General features: G+C 43.8%; 1 protein-coding gene across 1 annotated transcript in view; it reads left to right on the top strand.

Moving 5' to 3' along the window:
- The window catches only part of DBH (dopamine beta-hydroxylase), a 90,733-nt gene that overhangs the window by 63,999 nt on the left and 2,502 nt on the right, over positions 1-24,232 (top strand). Inside the window, exons 7-11 of the mRNA XM_073637800.1 lie at positions 16,120-16,263; positions 16,655-16,693; positions 19,096-19,155; positions 20,604-20,731; positions 21,182-21,341. Coding sequence (XP_073493901.1) covers positions 16,120-16,263; positions 16,655-16,693; positions 19,096-19,155; positions 20,604-20,731; positions 21,182-21,341 — 531 coding nt within the window. The remainder of the gene's footprint in view (positions 1-16,119; positions 16,264-16,654; positions 16,694-19,095; positions 19,156-20,603; positions 20,732-21,181; positions 21,342-24,232) is intronic.

Below are 24,232 nucleotides of genomic sequence, written 5' to 3' on the forward strand. Positions count from 1 at the left end.
TATCCTGTAAATACAGTACTCCTCCTATCCTGTATATACACAGTACTACTCCTCCTATCCTGTATATACAGTACTACTCCTCCTATCCTGTAAATACAGTACTCCTCCTATCCTGTATATACACAGTACTACTCCTCCTATCCTGTATATAGACAGTACTACTCCTATCCTGTATATAGACAGTACTACTCCTCCTATCCTGTATATACAGTACTACTCCTCCTATCCTGTATATAGACAGTACTACTCCTATCCTGTATATACAGTACTACTCCTCCTATCCTGTATATACAGTACTACTCCTCCTATCCTGTATACACACAGTACTACTCCTCCTGTCCTGTATATACACAGTACTACTCCTCCTATCCTGTATATAGACAGTACTACTCCTCCTATCCTGTAAATACAGTACTCCTCCTATCCTGTATATACACAGTACTACTCCTCCTATCCTGTATATACAGTACTACTCCTCCTATCCTGTAAATACAGTACTACTCCTCCTATCCTGTATATACACAGTACTACTCCTCCTATCCTGTATACACACAGTGCTACTCCTCCTATCCTGTATACACACAGTACTACTCCTCCTATCCTGTATACACACAGTACTACTCCTCCTATCCTGTATATAGACAGTACTACTCCTATCCTGTATATAGACAGTACTACTCCTCCTATCCTGTATATACACAGTACTACTCCTCCTATCCTGTATATAGACAGTACTACTCCTCCTATCCTGTAAATACAGTACTCCTCCTATCCTGTATATACACAGTACTACTCCTCCTATCCTGTATATACAGTACTACTCCTCCTATCCTGTAAATACAGTACTCCTCCTATCCTGTATATACACAGTACTACTCCTCCTATCCTGTATATACAGTACTACTCCTCCTATCTTGTATATACACAGTACTACTCCTCCTATCCTGTATACACACAGTACTCCTCCTATCCTGTATATACACAGTACTACTCCTCCTATCCTGTATATAGACAGTACTACTCCTCCTATCCTGTATATACACAGTACTACTCCTCCTATCCTGTATATAGACAGTGCTACTTCTCCTATCCTGTATATACACAGTACTACTCCTCCTATCCTGTATATAGACAGTACTACTCCTCCTATCCTGTATATACACAGTACTACTCCTCCTATCCTGTATACACACAGTACTACTCCTCCTATCCTGTATATAGACAGTACTACTCCTCCTATCCTGTATATACAGTACTACTCCTCCTATCTTGTATATACACAGTACTACTCCTCCTATCCTGTATACACACAGTACTCCTCTTATCCTGTATATACACAGTACTACTCCTCCTATCCTGTATATACAGTACTACTCCTCCTATCTTGTATATACACAGTACTACTCCTCCTATCCTGTATACACACAGTACTCCTCTTATCCTGTATATACACAGTACTACTCCTCCTATCCTGTATATACACAGTACTTCTCCTCCTATCCTGTATATAGACAGTACTATTCCTCCTATCCTGTTTATACACAGTATTACTCCTCCTATCCTGTATATACAGTACTACTCCTCCTATCCTGTATATACAGTACTACTCCTCCTATCCTGTATATAGACAGTACTACTCCTATCCTGTATATACACAGTACTACTCCTCCTATCCTGTATACACACAGTACTACTCCTCCTATCCTGTATATACACAGTACTACTCCTCCTATCCTGTATACACACAGTATTACTCCTCCTATCCTGTATATACACAGTACTACTCCTCCTATCCTGTATATACACAGTACTACTCCTCCTATCCTGTATATAGACAGTACTACTCCTATCCTGTATATACACAGTACTACTCCTCCTATCCTGTATATAGACAGTACTACTCCTCCTATCCTGTATACACACAGTACTACTCCTCCTATCCTGTATATACACAGTACTACTCCTCCTATCCTGTATACACACAGTGCTATTCCTCCTATCCTGTATACACACAGTACTACTCCTCCTATCCTGTATATACACAGTACTACTCCTCCTATCCTGTATATACAGTACTACTCCTCCTATCCTGTATATAGACAGTACTACTCCTCCTATCCTGTATATACAGTACTACTCCTCCTATCCTGTATACACACAGTGCTACTCCTCCTATCCTGTATACACACAGTATTACTCCTCCTATCCTGTATATACACAGTACTACTCCTCCTATCCTGTATATACAGTACTACTCCTCCTATCCTGTATATAGACAGTACTACTCCTATCCTGTATATACACAGTACTACTCCTATCCTGTATATACACAGTACTACTCCTCCTATCCTGTATATACAGTACTACTCCTCCTATCCTGTATATACACAGTACTACTCCTCCTATCCTGTATATACAGTACTACTCCTCCTATCCTGTATATAGACAGTACTACTCCTCCTATCCTGTATATACAGTACTACTCCTCCTATCCTGTATACACACAGTGCTACTCCTCCTATCCTGTATACACACAGTATTACTCCTCCTATCCTGTATATACACAGTACTACTCCTCCTATCCTGTATATACAGTACTACTCCTCCTATCCTGTATATAGACAGTACTACTCCTATCCTGTATATACACAGTACTACTCCTCCTATCCTGTATACACACAGTATTACTCCTCCTATCCTGTATATACAGTACTACTCCTCCTATCCTGTATATAGACAGTACTACTCCTATCCTGTATATACACAGTACTACTCCTCCTATCCTGTATACACACAGTACTACTACTCCTATCCTGTATATACACAGTACTACTCCTCCTATCCTGTATATACAGTACTACTCCTCCTATCCTGTATATAGACAGTACTACTCCTATCCTGTATATACACAGTACTACTCCTCCTATCCTGTATACACACAGTACTACTCCTTCTATCCTGTATATACACAGTACTACTCCTCCTATCCTGTATATACAGTACTACTCCTCCTATCCTGTATATAGACAGTACTACTCCTATCCTGTATATACACAGTACTACTCCTCCTATCCTGTATACACACAGTGCTACTCCTCCTATCCTGTATACACACAGTACTACTCCTCCTATCCTGTATATAAACAGTACTACTCCTATCCTGTATATAGACAGTACTACTCCTCCTATCCTGTAAATACAGTACTACTCCTCCTATCCTGTATATACACAGTACTACTCCTCCTATCCTGTATATACACAGTACTACTCCTCCTATCCTGTAAATACAGTACTCCTCCTATCCTGTATATACACAGTACTACTCCTCCTATCCTGTATATACAGTACTACTCCTCCTATCCTGTAAATACAGTACTCCTCCTATCCTGTATATACACAGTGCTACTCCTCCTATCCTGTATACACACAGTGCTACTCCTCCTATCCTGTATACACACAGTACTACTCCTCCTATCCTGTATATACACAGTACTACTCCTCCTATCCTGTATACACACAGTGCTACTCCTCCTATCCTGTATATACACAGTACTACTCCTCCTATCCTGTATACACACAGTGCTACTCCTCCTATCCTGTATACACACAGTACTACTCCTCCTATCCTGTATATACACAGTACTACTCCTCCTATCCTGTATATAGACAGTACTACTCCTCCTATCCTGTATATACAGTACTACTCCTCCTATCCTGTATATACACAGTACTACTCCTCCTATCCTGTATATACACAGTACTACTCCTCCTATCCTGTATATACACAGTACTACTCCTCCTATCCTGTATACACACAGTACTACTCCTCCTATCCTGTATATACACAGTGCTACTCCTCCTATCCTGTATATAGACAGTACTACTCCTATCCTGTATATAGACAGTACTACTCCTCCTATCCTGTATATACACAGTACTACTCCTCCTATCCTGTATATACACAGTACTACTCCTCCTATCCTGTATACACACAGTACTACTCCTCCTATCCTGTATATACAGTACTACTCCTCCTATCCTGTATATAGACAGTACTACTCCTCCTATCCTGTATATAGACAGTACTACTCCTCCTATCCTGTATATACAGTACTACTCCTCCTATCTTGTATATACACAGTACTACTCCTCCTATCCTGTATATAGACAGTACTACTCCTCCTATCCTGTATATACAGTACTACTCCTCCTATCTTGTATATACACAGTACTACTCCCCCTATCCTGTATATACACAGTACTACTCCTCCTATCCTGTATACACACAGTACTCCTCTTATCCTGTATATACACAGTACTACTCCTCCTATCCTGTATATACAGTACTACTCCTCCTATCTTGTATATAGACAGTACTACTCCTCCTATCCTGTATATACAGTGCTACTCCTCCTATCCTGTATATACACAGTACTACTCCTCCTATCCTGTATACACACAGTACTCCTCCTATCCTGTATATACACAGTACTACTCCTCCTATCCTGTATATACACAGTACTACTCCTCCTATCCTGTATATACAGTGCTACTCCTCCTATCCTGTATATACACAGTACTACTCCTCCTATCCTGTATATAGACAGTACTCCTCCTATCCTGTATATACACAGTACTACTCCTCCTATCCTGTATATACACAGTACTACTCCTCCTATCCTGTATATACACAGTACTACTCCTCCTATCCTGTATACACACAGTACTACTCCTCCTATCCTGTATATACACAGTACTACTCCTCCTATCCTGTATACACACAGTATTACTCCTCCTATCCTGTATATACACAGTACTACTCCTCCTATCCTGTATACACACAATGCTACTCCTCCTATCCTGTATACACACAGTACTACTCCTCCTATCCTGTATATAGACAGTACTACTCCTATCCTGTATATAGACAGTACTACTCCTCCTATCCTGTATATACACAGTACTACTCCTCCTATCCTGTATATACAGTACTACTCCTCCTATCCTGTAAATACAGTACTCCTCCTATCCTGTATATACACAGTACTACTCCTCCTATCCTGTATATACAGTACTACTCCTCCTATCCTGTAAATACAGTACTCCTCCTATCCTGTATATAGACAGTACTACTCCTCCTACTGTTTATAGACAGTACTACTCCTCCTATCCTGTATACACATAGTACTACTCCTCCTATCCTGTATACACATAGTACTACTCCTCCTATCCTGTATATACAGTACTACTCCTCCTATCTTGTATATACACAGTACTACTCCTCCTATCCTGTATATAGACAGTACTACTCCTCCTATCCTGTATACACACAGTACTCCTCCTATCCTGTATATACACAGTACTACTCCTCCTATCCTGTATATAGACAGTACTACTCCTATCCTGTATATAGACAGTACTACTCCTCCTATCCTGTATATACACAGTATTACTCCTCCTATCCTGTATATACAGTACTACTCCTCCTATCCTGTATATAGACAGTACTACTCCTCCTATCCTGTATATACAGTGCTACTCCTCCTATCCTGTATATACAAAGTACTACTCCTCCTATCCTGTATATAGACAGTACTACTCCTATCCTGTATATAGACAGTACTACTCCTCCTATCCTGTATATACACAGTATTACTCCTCCTATCCTGTATATACAGTACTACTCCTCCTATCCTGTATATACAGTACTACTCCTCCTATCCTGTATATAGACAGTACTACTCCTATCCTGTATATAGACAGTACTACTCCTCCTATCCTGTATATACACAGTATTACTCCTCCTATCCTGTATATACAGTACTACTCCTCCTATCCTGTATATACAGTACTACTCCTCCTATCCTGTATATAGACAGTACTACTCCTCCTATCCTGTAAATACAGTACTACTCCTCCTATCCTGTATATACAGTACTCCTCCTATCCTGTATATACACAGTACTACTCCTCCTATCCTGTAAATACAGTACTCCTCCTATCCTGTATATACACAGTACTACTCCTCCTATCCTGTATATACAGTACTACTCCTCCTATCCTGTAAATACAGTACTCCTCCTATCCTGTATATACACAGTACTACTCCTCCTATCCTGTATATAGACAGTACTACTCCTATCCTGTATATAGACAGTACTACTCCTCCTATCCTGTATATACAGTACTACTCGTCCTATCCTGTATATAGACAGTACTACTCCTATCCTGTATATACAGTACTACTCCTCCTATCCTGTATATACAGTACTACTCCTCCTATCCTGTATACACACAGTACTACTCCTCCTGTCCTGTATATACACAGTACTACTCCTCCTATCCTGTATATAGACAGTACTACTCCTCCTATCCTGTAAATACAGTACTCCTCCTATCCTGTATATACACAGTACTACTCCTCCTATCCTGTATATACAGTACTACTCCTCCTATCCTGTAAATACAGTACTACTCCTCCTATCCTGTATATACACAGTACTACTCCTCCTATCCTGTATACACACAGTGCTACTCCTCCTATCCTGTATACACACAGTACTACTCCTCCTATCCTGTATGCACACAGTACTACTCCTCCTATCCTGTATATAGACAGTACTACTCCTATCCTGTATATAGACAGTACTACTCCTCCTATCCTGTATATACACAGTACTACTCCTCCTATCCTGTATATAGACAGTACTACTCCTCCTATCCTGTAAATACAGTACTCCTCCTATCCTGTATATACACAGTACTACTCCTCCTATCCTGTATATACAGTACTACTCCTCCTATCCTGTAAATACAGTACTCCTCCTATCCTGTATATACACAGTACTACTCCTCCTATCCTGTATATACAGTACTACTCCTCCTATCTTGTATATACACAGTACTACTCCTCCTATCCTGTATACACACAGTACTCCTCCTATCCTGTATATACACAGTACTACTCCTCCTATCCTGTATATAGACAGTACTACTCCTCCTATCCTGTATATACACAGTACTACTCCTCCTATCCTGTATATAGACAGTGCTACTTCTCCTATCCTGTATATACACAGTACTACTCCTCCTATCCTGTATATAGACAGTACTACTCCTCCTATCCTGTATATACACAGTACTACTCCTCCTATCCTGTATACACACAGTACTACTCCTCCTATCCTGTATATAGACAGTACTACTCCTCCTATCCTGTATATACAGTACTACTCCTCCTATCTTGTATATACACAGTACTACTCCTCCTATCCTGTATACACACAGTACTCCTCTTATCCTGTATATACACAGTACTACTCCTCCTATCCTGTATATACAGTACTACTCCTCCTATCTTGTATATACACAGTACTACTCCTCCTATCCTGTATACACACAGTACTCCTCTTATCCTGTATATACACAGTACTACTCCTCCTATCCTGTATATACACAGTACTTCTCCTCCTATCCTGTATATAGACAGTACTACTCCTCCTATCCTGTTTATACACAGTATTACTCCTCCTATCCTGTATATACAGTACTACTCCTCCTATCCTGTATATACAGTACTACTCCTCCTATCCTGTATATAGACAGTACTACTCCTATCCTGTATATACACAGTACTACTCCTCCTATCCTGTATACACACAGTACTACTCCTCCTATCCTGTATATACACAGTACTACTCCTCCTACCCTGTATACACACAGTATTACTCCTCCTATCCTGTATATACACAGTACTACTCCTCCTATCCTGTATATACACAGTACTACTCCTCCTATCCTGTATATAGACAGTACTACTCCTATCCTGTATATACACAGTACTACTCCTCCTATCCTGTATATAGACAGTACTACTCCTCCTATCCTGTATACACACAGTACTACTCCTCCTATCCTGTATATACACAGTACTACTCCTCCTATCCTGTATACACACAGTGCTACTCCTCCTATCCTGTATACACACAGTACTACTCCTCCTATCCTGTATATACACAGTACTACTCCTCCTATCCTGTATATACAGTACTACTCCTCCTATCCTGTATATAGACAGTACTACTCCTCCTATCCTGTATATACAGTACTACTCCTCCTATCCTGTATACACACAGTGCTACTCCTCCTATCCTGTATACACACAGTATTACTCCTCCTATCCTGTATATACACAGTACTACTCCTCCTATCCTGTATATACAGTACTACTCCTCCTATCCTGTATATAGACAGTACTACTCCTATCCTGTATATACACAGTACTACTCCTATCCTGTATATACACAGTACTACTCCTCCTATCCTGTATATACAGTACTACTCCTCCTATCCTGTATATACACAGTACTACTCCTCCTATCCTGTATATACAGTACTACTCCTCCTATCCTGTATACACACAGTGCTACTCCTCCTATCCTGTATACACACAGTATTACTCCTCCTATCCTGTATATACAGTACTACTCCTCCTATCCTGTATATAGACAGTACTACTCCTATCCTGTATATACACAGTACTACTCCTCCTATCCTGTATACACACAGTATTACTCCTCCTATCCTGTATATACAGTACTACTCCTCCTATCCTGTATATAGACAGTACTACTCCTATCCTGTATATACACAGTACTACTCCTCCTATCCTGTATACACACAGTACTACTCCTCCTATCCTGTATATACACAGTACTACTCCTCCTATCCTGTATATACAGTACTACTCCTCCTATCCTGTATATAGACAGTACTACTCCTATCCTGTATATAGACAGTACTACTCCTCCTATCCTGTCTACACACAGTACTACTCCTCCTATCCTGTATATAAACAGTACTACTCCTATCCTGTATATAGACAGTACTACTCCTCCTATCCTGTAAATACAGTACTACTCCTCCTATCCTGTATATACACAGTACTACTCCTCCTATCCTGTATATACACAGTACTACTCCTCCTATCCTGTAAATACAGTACTCCTCCTATCCTGTATATACACAGTACTACTCCTCCTATCCTGTATATACAGTACTACTCCTCCTATCCTGTAAATACAGTACTCCTCCTATCCTGTATATACACAGTGCTACTCCTCCTATCCTGTATACACACAGTGCTACTCCTCCTATCCTGTATACACACAGTACTACTCCTCCTATCCTGTATATACACAGTACTACTCCTCCTATCCTGTATACACACAGTGCTACTCCTCCTATCCTGTATATACACAGTACTACTCCTCCTATCCTGTATACACACAGTGCTACTCCTCCTATCCTGTATACACACAGTACTACTCCTCCTATCCTGTATATACACAGTACTACTCCTCCTATCCTGTATATAGACAGTACTACTCCTCCTATCCTGTATATACACAGTACTACTCCTCCTATCCTGTATATACACAGTACTACTCCTCCTATCCTGTATATACACAGTACTACTCCTCCTATCCTGTATACACACAGTACTACTCCTCCTATCCTGTATATACACAGTGCTACTCCTCCTATCCTGTATATAGACAGTACTACTCCTATCCTGTATATAGACAGTACTACTCCTCCTATCCTGTATATACACAGTACTACTCCTCCTATCCTGTATATACACAGTACTACTCCTCCTATCCTGTATACACACAGTACTACTCCTCCTATCCTGTATATACAGTACTACTCCTCCTATCCTGTATATAGACAGTACTACTCCTCCTATCCTGTATATAGACAGTACTACTCCTCCTATCCTGTATATACAGTACTACTGCTCCTATCTTGTATATACACAGTACTACTCCTCCTATCCTGTATATAGACAGTACTACTCCTCCTATCCTGTATATACAGTACTACTCCTCCTATCTTGTATATACACAGTACTACTCCCCCTATCCTGTATATACACAGTACTACTCCTCCTATCCTGTATACACACAGTACTCCTCTTATCCTGTATATACACAGTACTACTCCTCCTATCCTGTATATACAGTACTACTCCTCCTATCTTGTATATAGACAGTACTACTCCTCCTATCCTGTATATACAGTGCTACTCCTCCTATCCTGTATATACACAGTACTACTCCTCCTATCCTGTATACACACAGTACTCCTCCTATCCTGTATATACACAGTACTACTCCTCCTATCCTGTATATACACAGTACTACTCCTCCTATCCTGTATATACAGTGCTACTCCTCCTATCCTGTATATACACAGTACTACTCCTCCTATCCTGTATATAGACAGTACTCCTCCTATCCTGTATATACACAGTACTACTCCTCCTATCCTGTATATACACAGTACTACTCCTCCTATCCTGTATATACACAGTACTACTCCTCCTATCCTGGCACGTCACACAAGGGGTTAATCCTATCGCCTGCTTCGGTCGCGCTTATAACGAGCTGCGCAGTGATGGGAGCTGCGGCTGTCGTAGTCACTGTGGATGATCGCTGCTCGTCTTCATGCCGCGCGGTGATGAAGCTTTGATTCCCGCTCGGGCCGGGCGTCTGACGCTTGTTTGTTCTTTGATAGATTTTCATTTTTCTTTCATAGAAACAAAAATATTTCCTGTAACAATTAATGGAGTCATCAGGGAAGGAGGGGTGCTGTCATACACCCACCTCTTACTGCACACTTACCCCGTACAACACACCCCATGCTGTACACACATACCCCATACTGTACACACACCCCATGCTGTACACACATACCCCATACTGTACACACACCCCATGCTGTACACACATACCCCATACTGTACACACACCCCATACTGTACACACACCCCATGCTGTACACACATACCCCATACTGTACACACACCCCATGCTGTACACACACCCCATGCTGTACACACACCCCATACTGTACACACACTCCATGCTGCACACTCCATACTGTACACACACCCCATGCTGCACACTCCATACTGTACACACACCCCATGCTGCACACTCCATACTGTACACACACCCCATGCTGCACACTCCATACTGTACACACACCCCATACTGTACACACACCCCATGCTGCACACTCCATACTGTACACACACCCCATACTGTACACACACCCCATGCTGCACACTCCATACTGTACACACACCCCATGCTGCACACTCCATACTGTACACACACCCCATGCTGCACACTCCATACTGTACACACACTCCATACTGTACACACACCCCATGCTGCACACTCCATACTGTACACACACCCCATACTGTACACACACCCCATGCTGCACACTCCATACTGTACACACACCCCATACTGTACACACACCCCATGCTGCACACTCCATACTGTACACACACCCCATGCTGCACACTCCATACTGTACACACACCCCATACTGTACACACACCCCATGCTGCACACTCCATACTGTACACACACCCCATACTGTACACACACCCCATGCTGCACACTCCATACTGTACACACACCCCATACTGTACACTCCATACTGTACACACACCCCATACTGTACACACACCCCATGCTGCACACTCCATACTGTACACACACCCCATGCTGCACACTCCATACTGTACACACACCCCATACTGTACACACACCCCATGCTGCACACTCCATACTGTACACACACCCCATGCTGCACACTCCATACTGTACACACACTCCATACTGTACACACACCCCATGCTGCACACTCCATACTGTACACACACCCCATACTGCACACTCCATACTGTACACACACCCCATACTGCACACACATTCCATACTGTACACACAATCCATACTGTACACACAATCCATACTGTACACACACCCCATGCTGCACACTCCATACTGTACACACACTCCATACTGTACACACACATACCCCATGCTGCACACTCCATACTGTACACACACCCCATGCTGCACACTCCATACTGTACACACTCTCCATGCTGTACACACACCCCATGCTGCACACTCCATACTGTACACACACCCCATGCTGCACACTCCATACTGTACACACACCCCATGCTGCACACTCCATACTGTACACACACCCCATGCTGCACACACACCCCATGCTGCACACTCCATACTGTACACACTCTCCATGCTGCACACACATACCCCATACTGTACACACACCCCATGCTGCACACTCCATACTGTACACACACCCCATGCTGCACACTCCATACTGTACACACACCCCATGCTGCACACACACAAACTTCATGCTGCACACACATACCCCATACTGTACACACACCCCATGCTGCACACACATTCCATACTGTACACACACTCCATACTGTACACACACCCCATGCTGCACACTCCATACTGTACACTCCATACTGTACACACACCCCCCATACTGTACACACACCCCCTGCTGCACACACACTCCATACTGTACACACACCCCATGCTGCACACACACCCCATGCTGCACACTCCATACTGTACACACTCTCCATGCTGCACACACAGACTCCATACTGTACACACACAACATGGTATACACACACATTCCATGCTTCACTCACAGTCCCCATGCAGCACACACTGAATGCTATATACAAACACTGCATTCTGTACCCACACACAGCATGCTATACACACACACACCCCTTATTGTACACACACACACAACTTCCATATTGTACACAGAACACACTCTGCATACCTCACCACTATGCTGTACCCACTGACCATGCTGTTCACACACCATACTGTACACACACACACACTTTATGCTTCACTCACAGACCCCGTGCCGCACATACACTGAATGCTATATACAAACACTCCATGCTGTACCCATACACACAGCATGCTACACACACACCCATTACTGTACACACACACCCCATGATGTACACAGACCACACTTTGCACACCTCACACCAATTGTCATGCAAGGTGAGGGAAGGAACAAGTGTACAACAATGGTAAGAGGGGAAAGGGAGCCCAACAACTAGGGAAAGGGGGAGTCGAGACCCCTAGGCAGATCTAATATCACCCTGACTACCCTGTCGTCCTTATATAGGTTCCGCACCTATCGCCGAGCAGGAAACCTAATCCCTGAATGTCCCTAAAGCTTGGCCCTAGGTAGAAAGGGGACGGGATGAACACTAGTCAGGCCCCACTGTAACTAAAGACAACAAGCTAAACAAACAAAGGGGATACACTTAGCTTGAGAAGACACCAGAGAGATAACGCCAACTGTCCTCCAAGGGAAGTCCAATAAGAAACTAACTGACTACTAGTACTCCTGACATGGACAAAGGAACATAGAACTATCACCGGCAACTCTCTGGAGACACTGAGAGTTTTTAACTACCAAGCAAGGGTGTGTCAATTAGCAGAAGGTGTAGGTCGCTGCTGGGTCCTAAAGAAAGAAGGATATCACTACACTACAGAGATGAGAAGATCAAGAAGGCATCTGCAATGCCAAGCTCAGTTACCTTCTACAGCCAGATCCAGAGGGACTATTTGTCACACTTGATACACCCGTGACACTTATGCTGTTCACACCCACCATGCTGGACACGCCCTCCATGCTGGACACGCATACTCCATACTGTACACACACACCATGGTATACACACACACACCATGCTACACACACCGTAGTGTACACGCCTACTCCATGCAGAACACACACACACACACTCCATACTGTACACACACACCATACTGTATACACACACCTTAGTGTACACACACTCCATGCTGCACACACTCCATATTGTACACGCACACAATGCTGCACACACCCACTCCATACTGTACACACACATTCTATGCTTCACTCACAGACCCTAGCATGCTAAACACACCCCTTACTGTACACACACACACCATGATGTACACAGACCACACTCTGCACACCTCACCCCTATGCTGTACACACCCACCATGCTGTACACACACACACACACACACACCATGCTGTACACACACACACCATGGTGTACACACACATACTCCATGCTGCACACACACACACACACCATGCTAGACACACACACACACCATGGTGTACACACACACTCCATACTTTAAACACACTATGGTGTACACACACACACACTCCATGCTGCACACACAGAGACTCCATGCTGTACACACACAACCATGGTGTACAAACACCCTACTGTACACACACACACCGTGATGTACACACACATTCCATGCTTCACTCACAGACCCCATGCTGCGCACACACTGAATGCTATATACAAACACTCCATGTTGTACCCACACACAGCATGCTACACACACCCCTTACTGTACACACACACACCATAATGTACAGACCAGACTCTGCACACCTCAACCCTATGCTGCTGACACTCACCATGCTGTATACAGAACCCATACTATACACACACACCATGCTGTGTACCGAACCCATACTGTACACACACACCATGTTGTACACACACATCATGCTGTATACGGAACCCATACTGTACACACACACCATGTTGTACACACACACACACCATGCTGTATACAGAACCCATACTGTACACACACACCATGTTGTACACACACACACACCATGCTGTATACAGAACCCATACTGTACACACACACCATGTTGTACACACACACACACACACACACCATGCTGTGTACCGAAACCATACTGTACGCACACACCATGTTGTACACACACACACACACACCATGCTGTATACGGAACCCATACTGTACACACACACCATGGTGTACACACACACACCATGCTGTATACAGAACCCATACTGTACACACACACCATGGTGTACACACACACTCCATACTGCACACACTTCATACTGTACACACACACACTCCATACTGCACACACTTCATACTGTACACACACATACACACCATGCTGCATACACACCATGGTGTACACACACACTCTTTACTGTACACACACTCCATGCTGCACACACACACACACCATGCTGTATACAGAACCCATACTGTACACACACACCATGGTGTACACACACACTTCATACTGTACACACACACATACACACCATGCTGCATACACACCATGGTGTACACACACACACTCTTTACTGTACACACACTCCATGCTGCACACACACACCCTACTGTACACACACTGCATGCTGCACACACACACCCTACTGTACACACACACCCTACTGTACACACACACGCACCATGGTGTACACACATGGTGCCCAGCTCCATCGTCCTGCCCCTGGGCCACAGTTGTCCTGACACGTCCCCTTGCAGATGTGTAGACACTTCCACCATCCAGTCTTTTATGTGTTACGTTCTTCCAAGGTAGACTGGACGTTTTTATGAATGAAGGGAAGCACCAGAAGGGTTGGTATTCGGCCACCGTCCTGTGAGCGGGCAGCGGGCGGATAGTCTTATTGGCCCTGAATTGTCACTAATGTCCTGCTATTCTGCCCCTCGGGGACACCGGCCGCTGGCCTGACTCTGCCCAGAGTTTGCTTGGCACCATGTTCTAGCTCAGGGCTTGGAGTCATGGACGTTGTGACCTGCAGAGCGGCAAATAATAAGCTGAGCAGGAACCTGGAAACAAAACAGTGAAACCTTCCACAGCGATGAACTCACAACGGTCTCCACAAACGTGCTCTTCTCCTAGTGGTAGACTTCCTCAGGGGTGTACATAGAAATTAGGGGGTCACAATGGAAATAAAACACCACGGATAGATATAAAATGCATTTAGGCATGCTGGGAATTGTAGTTGAATAGTCAGGTGGGCGGGGCATCTGGTGACCTCTAGCTCGGCTGGACTGAACCTTTGTTACTTTCCGGACACACAGTTTCTGTGTCCTCCATCGGCTCTCATGTCTCTGCCTCATCCCCTCATGCAGAACAGACATTTACATGAAGCCTGATGTATTAATTATTGAAGAGCGCACAGAAAACTCACTTTTTTTATTTTTCTTGATTACACAGGTGTTTAGAGTGATGTGACATGAAGGGGACAGGAGCACAGATATATAAGACACTAGTGATATAAATGGCACATTTCACATGGTGCCCCGTGTATAGATTATATCCATATTCTTTGTGTCGCAGGCCCTTCCCTCAGGCGGCATCCACATATTTGCCTCTCAGCTTCACACTCATTTAACAGGGCGAGCAGTGACCACCCTGTTGGTGCGAGACGAAAAGGAAATGGCCATTGTGAACGAAGACAAACATTTCAGCCCACACTTTCAGGTAAGGGGTTTCTGGAATTGAGGTGTCCATATAGGAGGGGGACTGAACCAAAAAGCAAAATAGGGCTCCCTACTAGTAAAGGTTTATATCATTACCCCATATCATAGAGAAGGGGCCAGCTGACTACGGAGCCCATCCTCCATGTGGTCCCATGGGCATCGAACACAATGTACAAGATATTCATGGATGGGTTGCAGATCTGTATTTTTCCCTGTCGCCTCCTGCTGGCTCACGACCTGCAGTGTACTCTGCTGTGTTGCATTGTTGGAGGTGTAGGGTGAATAGTGTCCTGCAGTATACACATACAATGATCTGACATAGCCCCCTTTTCAGACATGGACTTAATTACAACACTTCACCTAATATCCATATTTTTTATTTATTTCCACAGGAGATCAGGATGCTGAAGAAACCCGTACACGTTTTACCGGTAAGTAAAATTCGGGATCTAAAATTGGATGTTTAACCCTTGCCGTGTCCATTTGGAGTATGCAGAAGACATGTATATTGATAGGGTCAGTGGTGTAGCTTGGGTCATCAATGCCTGGGGCAAGGTTAGTATTTTGCCTGAGTCCCTGCCACCAGTATTGAACCCCTTAGCACAGGTACTGTATTTTTAGAAAATACTGATAGAATTATAGTTTCCCTATTTTCTTTAGCTTTTTTGTTGAAATCTGCCAATAAAGTGTTAAAAATAAAAAGTTATACCTTGTTATTAATTTATTTTTTAGCTTTTTTATACTTTATTCAAAGTTTTTGAGTTTTTGTATTACCTTAGGACTAGCCCTAAACTTAACTGTGACCCTATACCTAACTCTAGCACAGTAGCCTTGAACCAAACCCTAGTCCTAACTGTAGCCCTTACCATAGTATTAAACCAAATCCTGGCCCTAACTTTAGACCGTAATCCTAACTGTAGCCTTAAACCTAACCATAGTTCTAAACCAAATCCTAGCCTTAAATGTTGTTCTAAGCCTAACTGTAGCCCTAAACCTAACTGTAGCTTTAAAACAAACCGTGGCCCTAAATCAAACCCTAGCCTTAAATCAATCCCTATCCATAAACCGAACTCTAGCAGTAACTGTAGCCCTAAATGAAAGCCTAGACCTAAACCTAACTGTACTTCTAAACTAAACCTAACCGTAACCCTACATCTAACCGTAGCCCTAAACCTAACCCTAACCGTAGCCCTAAGCCTACCCATAGCCCTAAACCTAACTGTAGCTCTAAACCAAACCCTAACCGTAGCTCTAAACCAAAACCTAACCATAGCTCTAAACCAAACCCTAACCGTAGCCCTACATCTAACCGTAGCCCTAAACCTAACCGTAGCTCTAAACCAAACCCTAACCGTAGCCCTAAACCTACCCATAGCCCTAAATCTAACCGTAGCCCTAAACCTAACTGTAGCTCTAAACCAAACCCTAACCATAGCTCTAAACCAAACCCTAACGTAGCCCTACATCTAACCATAGCCCTAAACCAAACCCTAACCGTAGCCCTAAATCTAACCATAGTCCTAAACCAAACCTTAACCGTAGCCCTAAATCTAACCGTAACACTAAACCTAACTGTAGCTCTAAACCAAACCCTAACCGTAGCCGTACATCTAACCGTAGCCCTAAATCTAACTGTAGCTCTAAACCAAACCCTACCCGTAGCCCTAAATCTAACCGTAGCTCTAAACCAAACCCTACCCGTAGCCCTAAATCTAACCGTAGCTCTAAACCAAACCCTACCCGTAGCCCTAAATCTAAACGTAGCTCTAAACCAAACCCTACCTGTAGCCCTAAATCTAACCGTAGCTCTAAACCAAACCCTACCCGTAGCCCTAAATCTAACCGTAGCTCTAAACCAAACCCTACCCGTAGCCCTAAATCTAACCGTAGCTCTAAACCAAACCCTACCCGTAGCCCTAAATCTAACCGTAGCTCTAAACCAAACCCTACCCGTAGCCCTAAATCTAACCGTAGCTCTAAACCAAACCCTACCCGTAGCCCTAAATCTAACCGTAGCTCTAAACCAAACCCTACCAGTAGCCCTAAATCTAACTGTAGCCCTAAACCTAGTCCATAGCCCTAAATCAAACCCTGCCCTAAACCTTACTGTAGCCCTAACCTTGGGTTTCCAATTGATTTATCATCTTTTATAAACCAGGCCCCTTTTATATAAATTCTTCGTTCTTTAAAGCTGCGGCGCCCCGTCGTCAATAACTTGGCTTATTCACTAAGTCCCGATCCATCCCCTCGTCATCAGTCTTAATTCCTTGTGATGTTTCCTTTCATTAACCTTCAACCTGGGCGCTTTCATCTCTTAATTATAGCCGCCTGGATGCAGCAGGATCGGGGTGGGGAGTTATTTTTTTGATTAATCTATTAATCAGATTGTTCCTGGCTTTTACAGACGTCAATACCACTTATGCGAACAATGCAGTCCGACGTCGCTACGTGTAATGGTGTAAAGTGTACTATAACATCAAGGTCACAACAGCAGCAAACTTCCAGTACAACCCTCATATCTACTATTAATTGTAGTGTTGCTTTAAATATTGGGTTTGCATGGATTAGAAAATGAAAACAGCGTCACGCCTGTCCACAGGTTGTATCTGGTACTGCAGCTCATCTCTATACAATTCAATGGAGTTGAGCTGCAGTACCACATACCACCTGTGCAAAGGAGAGGCGCTGTTTCAGATAGAAAGCAGCCTTGTTTTTATTGAGGATATGCGTGTCATAGGGAGTTTTAGTCTTGCAACATGCATGTTCTTCAGTTAACCTTTTCCTTCCCATGTAGGCTGTGGTAACTGAATGTGTTGTGTATTTGGCTTTTCAGGGGGATTTGCTGATTACGAGATGCTCTTACAACACAGAAGACAGAAGCAGAGTCACGGTGGTGAGAGCTCATGTAACGTCGGCGCCTCATAGTTCTCCCTGAGTTCTCCATCCCGATATGTGAAGAAATAATTGTGGAGTCCTTCTAGATCAATGGCGACTATCCTCTTCACTCCCTGACCCTTTAATATTGTGGACAGCGCAGTAATCCCCATCTTTTAGGTCATCTTATATCTTCTTATACATACAAGGCTAAAAACAGCCATATAGTACCTATATATTACCATACTATGAAAAAGTAACAGCATTAATACTGCTATATACTATTTACATAACAGTACCACAGTACAGTCTGAAAAAAATAAAAGTACCATATAGTGCCTACATAATACTGTTGTATAGTGTCTACATAATAGTGCCATTCTGTGGAAAGATAATAGTACCATATAATGCACACATATTAATTCTGCTATATAGTAACTACATAATTGTGTCATACAGTTAAAGAACAGTGTCATACAGTGTCCACGTAATATTGTCTTATAGCACTTACACAATAATGCAATGCTGCAAAAATAGATAATGCAATTTAGTGCTCATGTAAATGCTCATGCTGATGTATAGTTTCCAGACATTAGTGCCATACCATGAAAACATAACCATACTATATAGTGTGCACATATTAATACTGCCATATAGTGTTTACATAATGGTGCAAGACTGAAAATGCAAATGGCCATATAGAACCTACATAGTTATACTGCTATATAGTATCTGTATGACAGTGCTATACTGTTAAAAATAAAAGTACCTTACAGTACCCACATAATAGTACTGTTATATATCCATATAATAGTACCATACTGTGAAAAGTAACATAATAATAATGATGTATGGTACTTACATAATAGTGCCAAATTGTGGAAAAATAAATAAAAGTACCATATAATGCCCACATATCAGTACAGATATATACTACCTACATTACATATTAGTGCCATATTGTGAAAAGATAACAGTACCATATAATGTGCACATAACAGTACTACTGTATGGTGCTTACATAATAGAGCCAGAGTCTGAAAAAATAATTCCATATAGTGCCCACATAATGCTGTCATATAGACTACCTTGGAGTGCTATACTATACACTACCATTTAGTGCATACATATTAATACTGCCATATGACACTTTCATAATAGGGCCATACAATGAAAAGACAACAGTATCATAGAGTGCCTGAAGAATAATACCGTATAGTGTCACAATTATAGACATACAATCCTGGCTGAAGGTGTTTACTGCACACATATTAATACGGCCATATAGTAATTTCATAATAGTTATGTACTATGAAAAATATAAGAGTACCAAAGAGTGCCCGTATAATACTACCACATAGTGCACATACATAACACTATTATGGTGACTATATAGAAGTACAGATGTTGTGGTACGGCCTCTAAATGGCGGAGGCCTCTCTTTTATTATTGTGTTGCTTTTCTTAGGGTGGATTCAGCATTACAGATGAGATGTGTGTGAATTATATACATTATTACCCCCGCACTGACCTGGAGCTGTGCAAGAGCCACGTGGATCTCGGATATCTGAAGAAGTATTTCAACCTTGTGAACAGGTGAGGAAGAGTGCGCAATCTCCTCGGGGGCGGGGATAGAGCACCTGGTAGCCAATCAAATCACACGGGTGATGACAGATTTATTTTGTCCATTCAGAATAAGCCAATTTTTACCTTAGGCAACTGCATCTTTTGCCTAATCCTAACCATTTTTCCCTGTGTCGTGCAGCCCCCCCCAAAGGTGAGTATTTCTTATTCAACATAACTATTTCTGTGGTTTATTAACATAAGATCACATGTACACTGCAAAAAAATTATCAGTTTTTTTTAACCCACCTCCGCAAAAAATGAGTGGCCTTATACAGCTGCCTGTTTATGGTAAGGGCCCCACTACTTGCACTTTTATGTGAGTACCAGGAACTTGTGTCAGGTCATGTGTCATGTACAGAACACTGGCCCATTGTACCTTATGTGGCCGGGACTCCCCATTGACAGCTGTTGTTCCCGCAGATTCAGCGGTGAGGAGGTCTGCACATGTCCGCAGTCAGCTGTCACCGAGCAGTTCAACGAGGTCCCATGGAATTCCTTCACCAGCCAAGTCCTGGATTCCTTATATCGTTATTCCCCCATCTCCATGCATTGTAACAAATCCTCTGCTGTGAGGTTCCCGGTGAGTATCACAGATTCCAGGGCTGCAATTAATGGTCAGAAGTCAAGAACTGACCACACTGTTAGAAGAAGGAACCGGGCAAGAGTTTAGAATCCCAGCTCCACCGTAGGAGTCATTAAGGGGCAAAGGTAGCAGTCCCACTCAGTCCCTGGAGCTAAAGGGGGCCCAAAGGTCCCTCTACCGAATAAGTAGGGCATAGTTGGAGACCTATACAGAAACTTCAAGCAACTGTACCTTTGACTTTACACAGCACAGTCATGTGAAGGGTCAGATACCAGGGCCCTAATGCCAGGGGCCAACATGAGAATGTCTATGCTAGGGCCCACTGGGCTTGATGGACCCATGAATGCTCTATGCTTGTAGAGTCAAAGATGGAGAAGACAAGAGACCAGTCCTACTGTAACCCTAAGGGAACCTAACACAACCAGAGCCAGCCCCAGTCATGAGACAGCTGCACTCCAATAGAATGGTAAGTTAGGATTAGGGCACATTTCCCGAAATGTCAGGAACGGGCTACTGGACTCCAGGGAGGGCATCACACAATCATTCTGCAAGGCATCTGGGATGCTGTGTGATCAGCCTCAGTACTGATGTCAGCGGAACAGAAGAAGCAGAGTCACAAAGCAGCAGAGCAGACTCAGTGATGTAGCAGAGCTGAGTATGCAGCAGAGTCCATAATATAAAATATAACGGTGTTGGGTATGGGGCAGAGTCCAGTGTGGAGCAGGTACAGAAGTATGGCAGTGTAAAGTAAAAAAATACCACTATCTAGATATATGCCGCTGAGGAGAACAGTGCAGCAGAGGCAGGTATGTTGGGCTGTGGCAACCTTGATGCAGTAGAGTGGAATAGAGCCAGGTATGTCAGGTAGCACACTGTAGCATTGTAGGAGAACTACAAGGCGTAGCAGAGCAGGGTATGTTAGGAGACATAAGTTTTGCAATGTAGTATAGCCCAGCAGAGTAGCATAGGTGGATATGTCTGAAAGCACACTTGTAGCAATATAGCGGAGCCCAGCAGTATAACAGTGCTGGGAATGTCAGGAGGCACACTTGTGGCAATGTAGTAGAGCTGGGTATCTCAATATGAGACATACTTGTGTTACTGCGGATAAACAGAGCCAAGTAGTGTAGCAGAGCTGGGTATCTCAGGAGGCACACTTGTGGTAGTGTGGATAAGCATAGATCAGCAATGTAGCAGAGCTGGGAAGGTCAGGGGGCACACTTGTGGTAGTGTGGATAAGCATAGCTCAGCAATGTAGCAGAGCTGGGAAGGTCAGGGGGCACACTTGTGGTAGTGTGGATAAGCATAGCTCAGCAATGTAGCAGAGCTGGGAAGGTCAGGGGGCACACTTGTGGTAGTGTGCATAAGCATAGCTCAGCAATGTAGCAGAGCTGGGAAGGTCAGGGGGCACACTTGTGGTAGTGTGGATAAGCATAGCTCAGCAATGTAGCAGAGCTGAGAAGGTCAGGGGGCACACTTGTGGTAGTGTGGATAAGCATAGCTCAGCAATGTAGCAGAGCTGGGAAGGTCAGGGGGCACACTTGTGGTAGTGTGCATAAGCATAGCTCAGCAATGTAGCAGAGCTGGGAAGGTCAGGGGGCACACTTGTGGTAGTGTGGATAAGCATAGCTCAGCAATGTAGCAGAGCTGGGAAGGTCAGGGGGCACACTTGTGGTAGTGTGGATAAGGATAGCTCAGCAATGTAGCAGAGCTGGGAAGGTCAGGGGGCACACTTGTGGTAGTGTGGATAAGCATAGCTCAGCAATGTAGCAGAGCTGGGAAGGTCAGGGGGCACACTTGTGGTAGTGTGGATAAGCATAGCTCAGCAATGTAGCAGAGCTGGGAAGGTCAGGGGGCACACTTGTGGTAGTGTGCATAAGCATAGCTCAGCAATGTAGCAGAGCTGGGAAGGTCAGGGGGCACACTTGTGGTAGTGTGGATAAGCATAGCTCAGCAATGTAGCAGAGCTGGGAAGGTCAGGGGGCACACTTGTGGTAGTGTGGATAAGCATAGCTCAGCAATGTAGCAGAGCTGGGAAGGTCAGGGGGCACACTTGTGGTAGTGTGCATAAGCATAGCTCAGCAATGTAGCAGAGCTGGGAAGGTCAGGGGGCACACTTGTGGTAGTGTGGATAAGCATAGCTCAGCAATGTAGCAGAGCTGGGAAGGTCAGGGGGCACACTTGTGGTAGTGTGGATAAGCAGAGCTCAGCAATGTAGCAGAGCTGGGAAGGTCAGGGGGCACACTTGTGGTAGTGTGGATAAGCATAGCTCAGCAATGTAGCAGAGCTGGGAAGGTCAGGGGGCACACTTGTGGTAGTGTGCATAAGCATAGCTCAGCAATGTAGCAGAGCTGGGAAGGTCAGGGGGCACACTTGTGGTAGTGTGGATAAGCAGAGCTCAGCAATGTAGCAGAGCTGGGAAGGTCAGGGGGCACACTTGTGGTAGTGTGGATAAGCATAGCTCAGCAATGTAGCAGAGCTGGGAAGGTCAGGGGGCACACTTGTGGTAGTGTGGATAAGCAGAGCTCAGCAATGTAGCAGAGCTGGGAAGGTCAGGGGGCACACTTGTGGTAGTGTGGATAAGCATAGCTCAGCAATGTAGCAGAGCTGGGAAGGTCAGGGGGCACACTTGTGGTAGTGTGCATAAGTATAGCTCAGCAATGTAGCAGAGCTGGGAAGGTCAGGGGGCACACTTGTGGTAGTGTGGATAAGCATAGCTCAGCAATGTAGCAGAGCTGGGAAGGTCAGGGGGCACACTTGTGGTAGTGTGCATAAGCATAGCTCAGCAATGTAGCAGAGCTGGGAAGGTCAGGGGGCACACTTGTGGTAGTGTGGATAAGCATAGCTCAGCAATGTAGCAGAGCTGGGAAGGTCAGGGGGCACACTTG

The sequence above is a fragment of the Phyllobates terribilis genome, unplaced genomic scaffold (genome assembly GCF_046119375.1).
Source record: "Phyllobates terribilis strain yellow unplaced genomic scaffold, ASM4611937v1 Scaffold_7__3_contigs__length_470593459, whole genome shotgun sequence".
NCBI classification, from domain to species: domain Eukaryota; kingdom Metazoa; phylum Chordata; class Amphibia; order Anura; family Dendrobatidae; genus Phyllobates; species Phyllobates terribilis.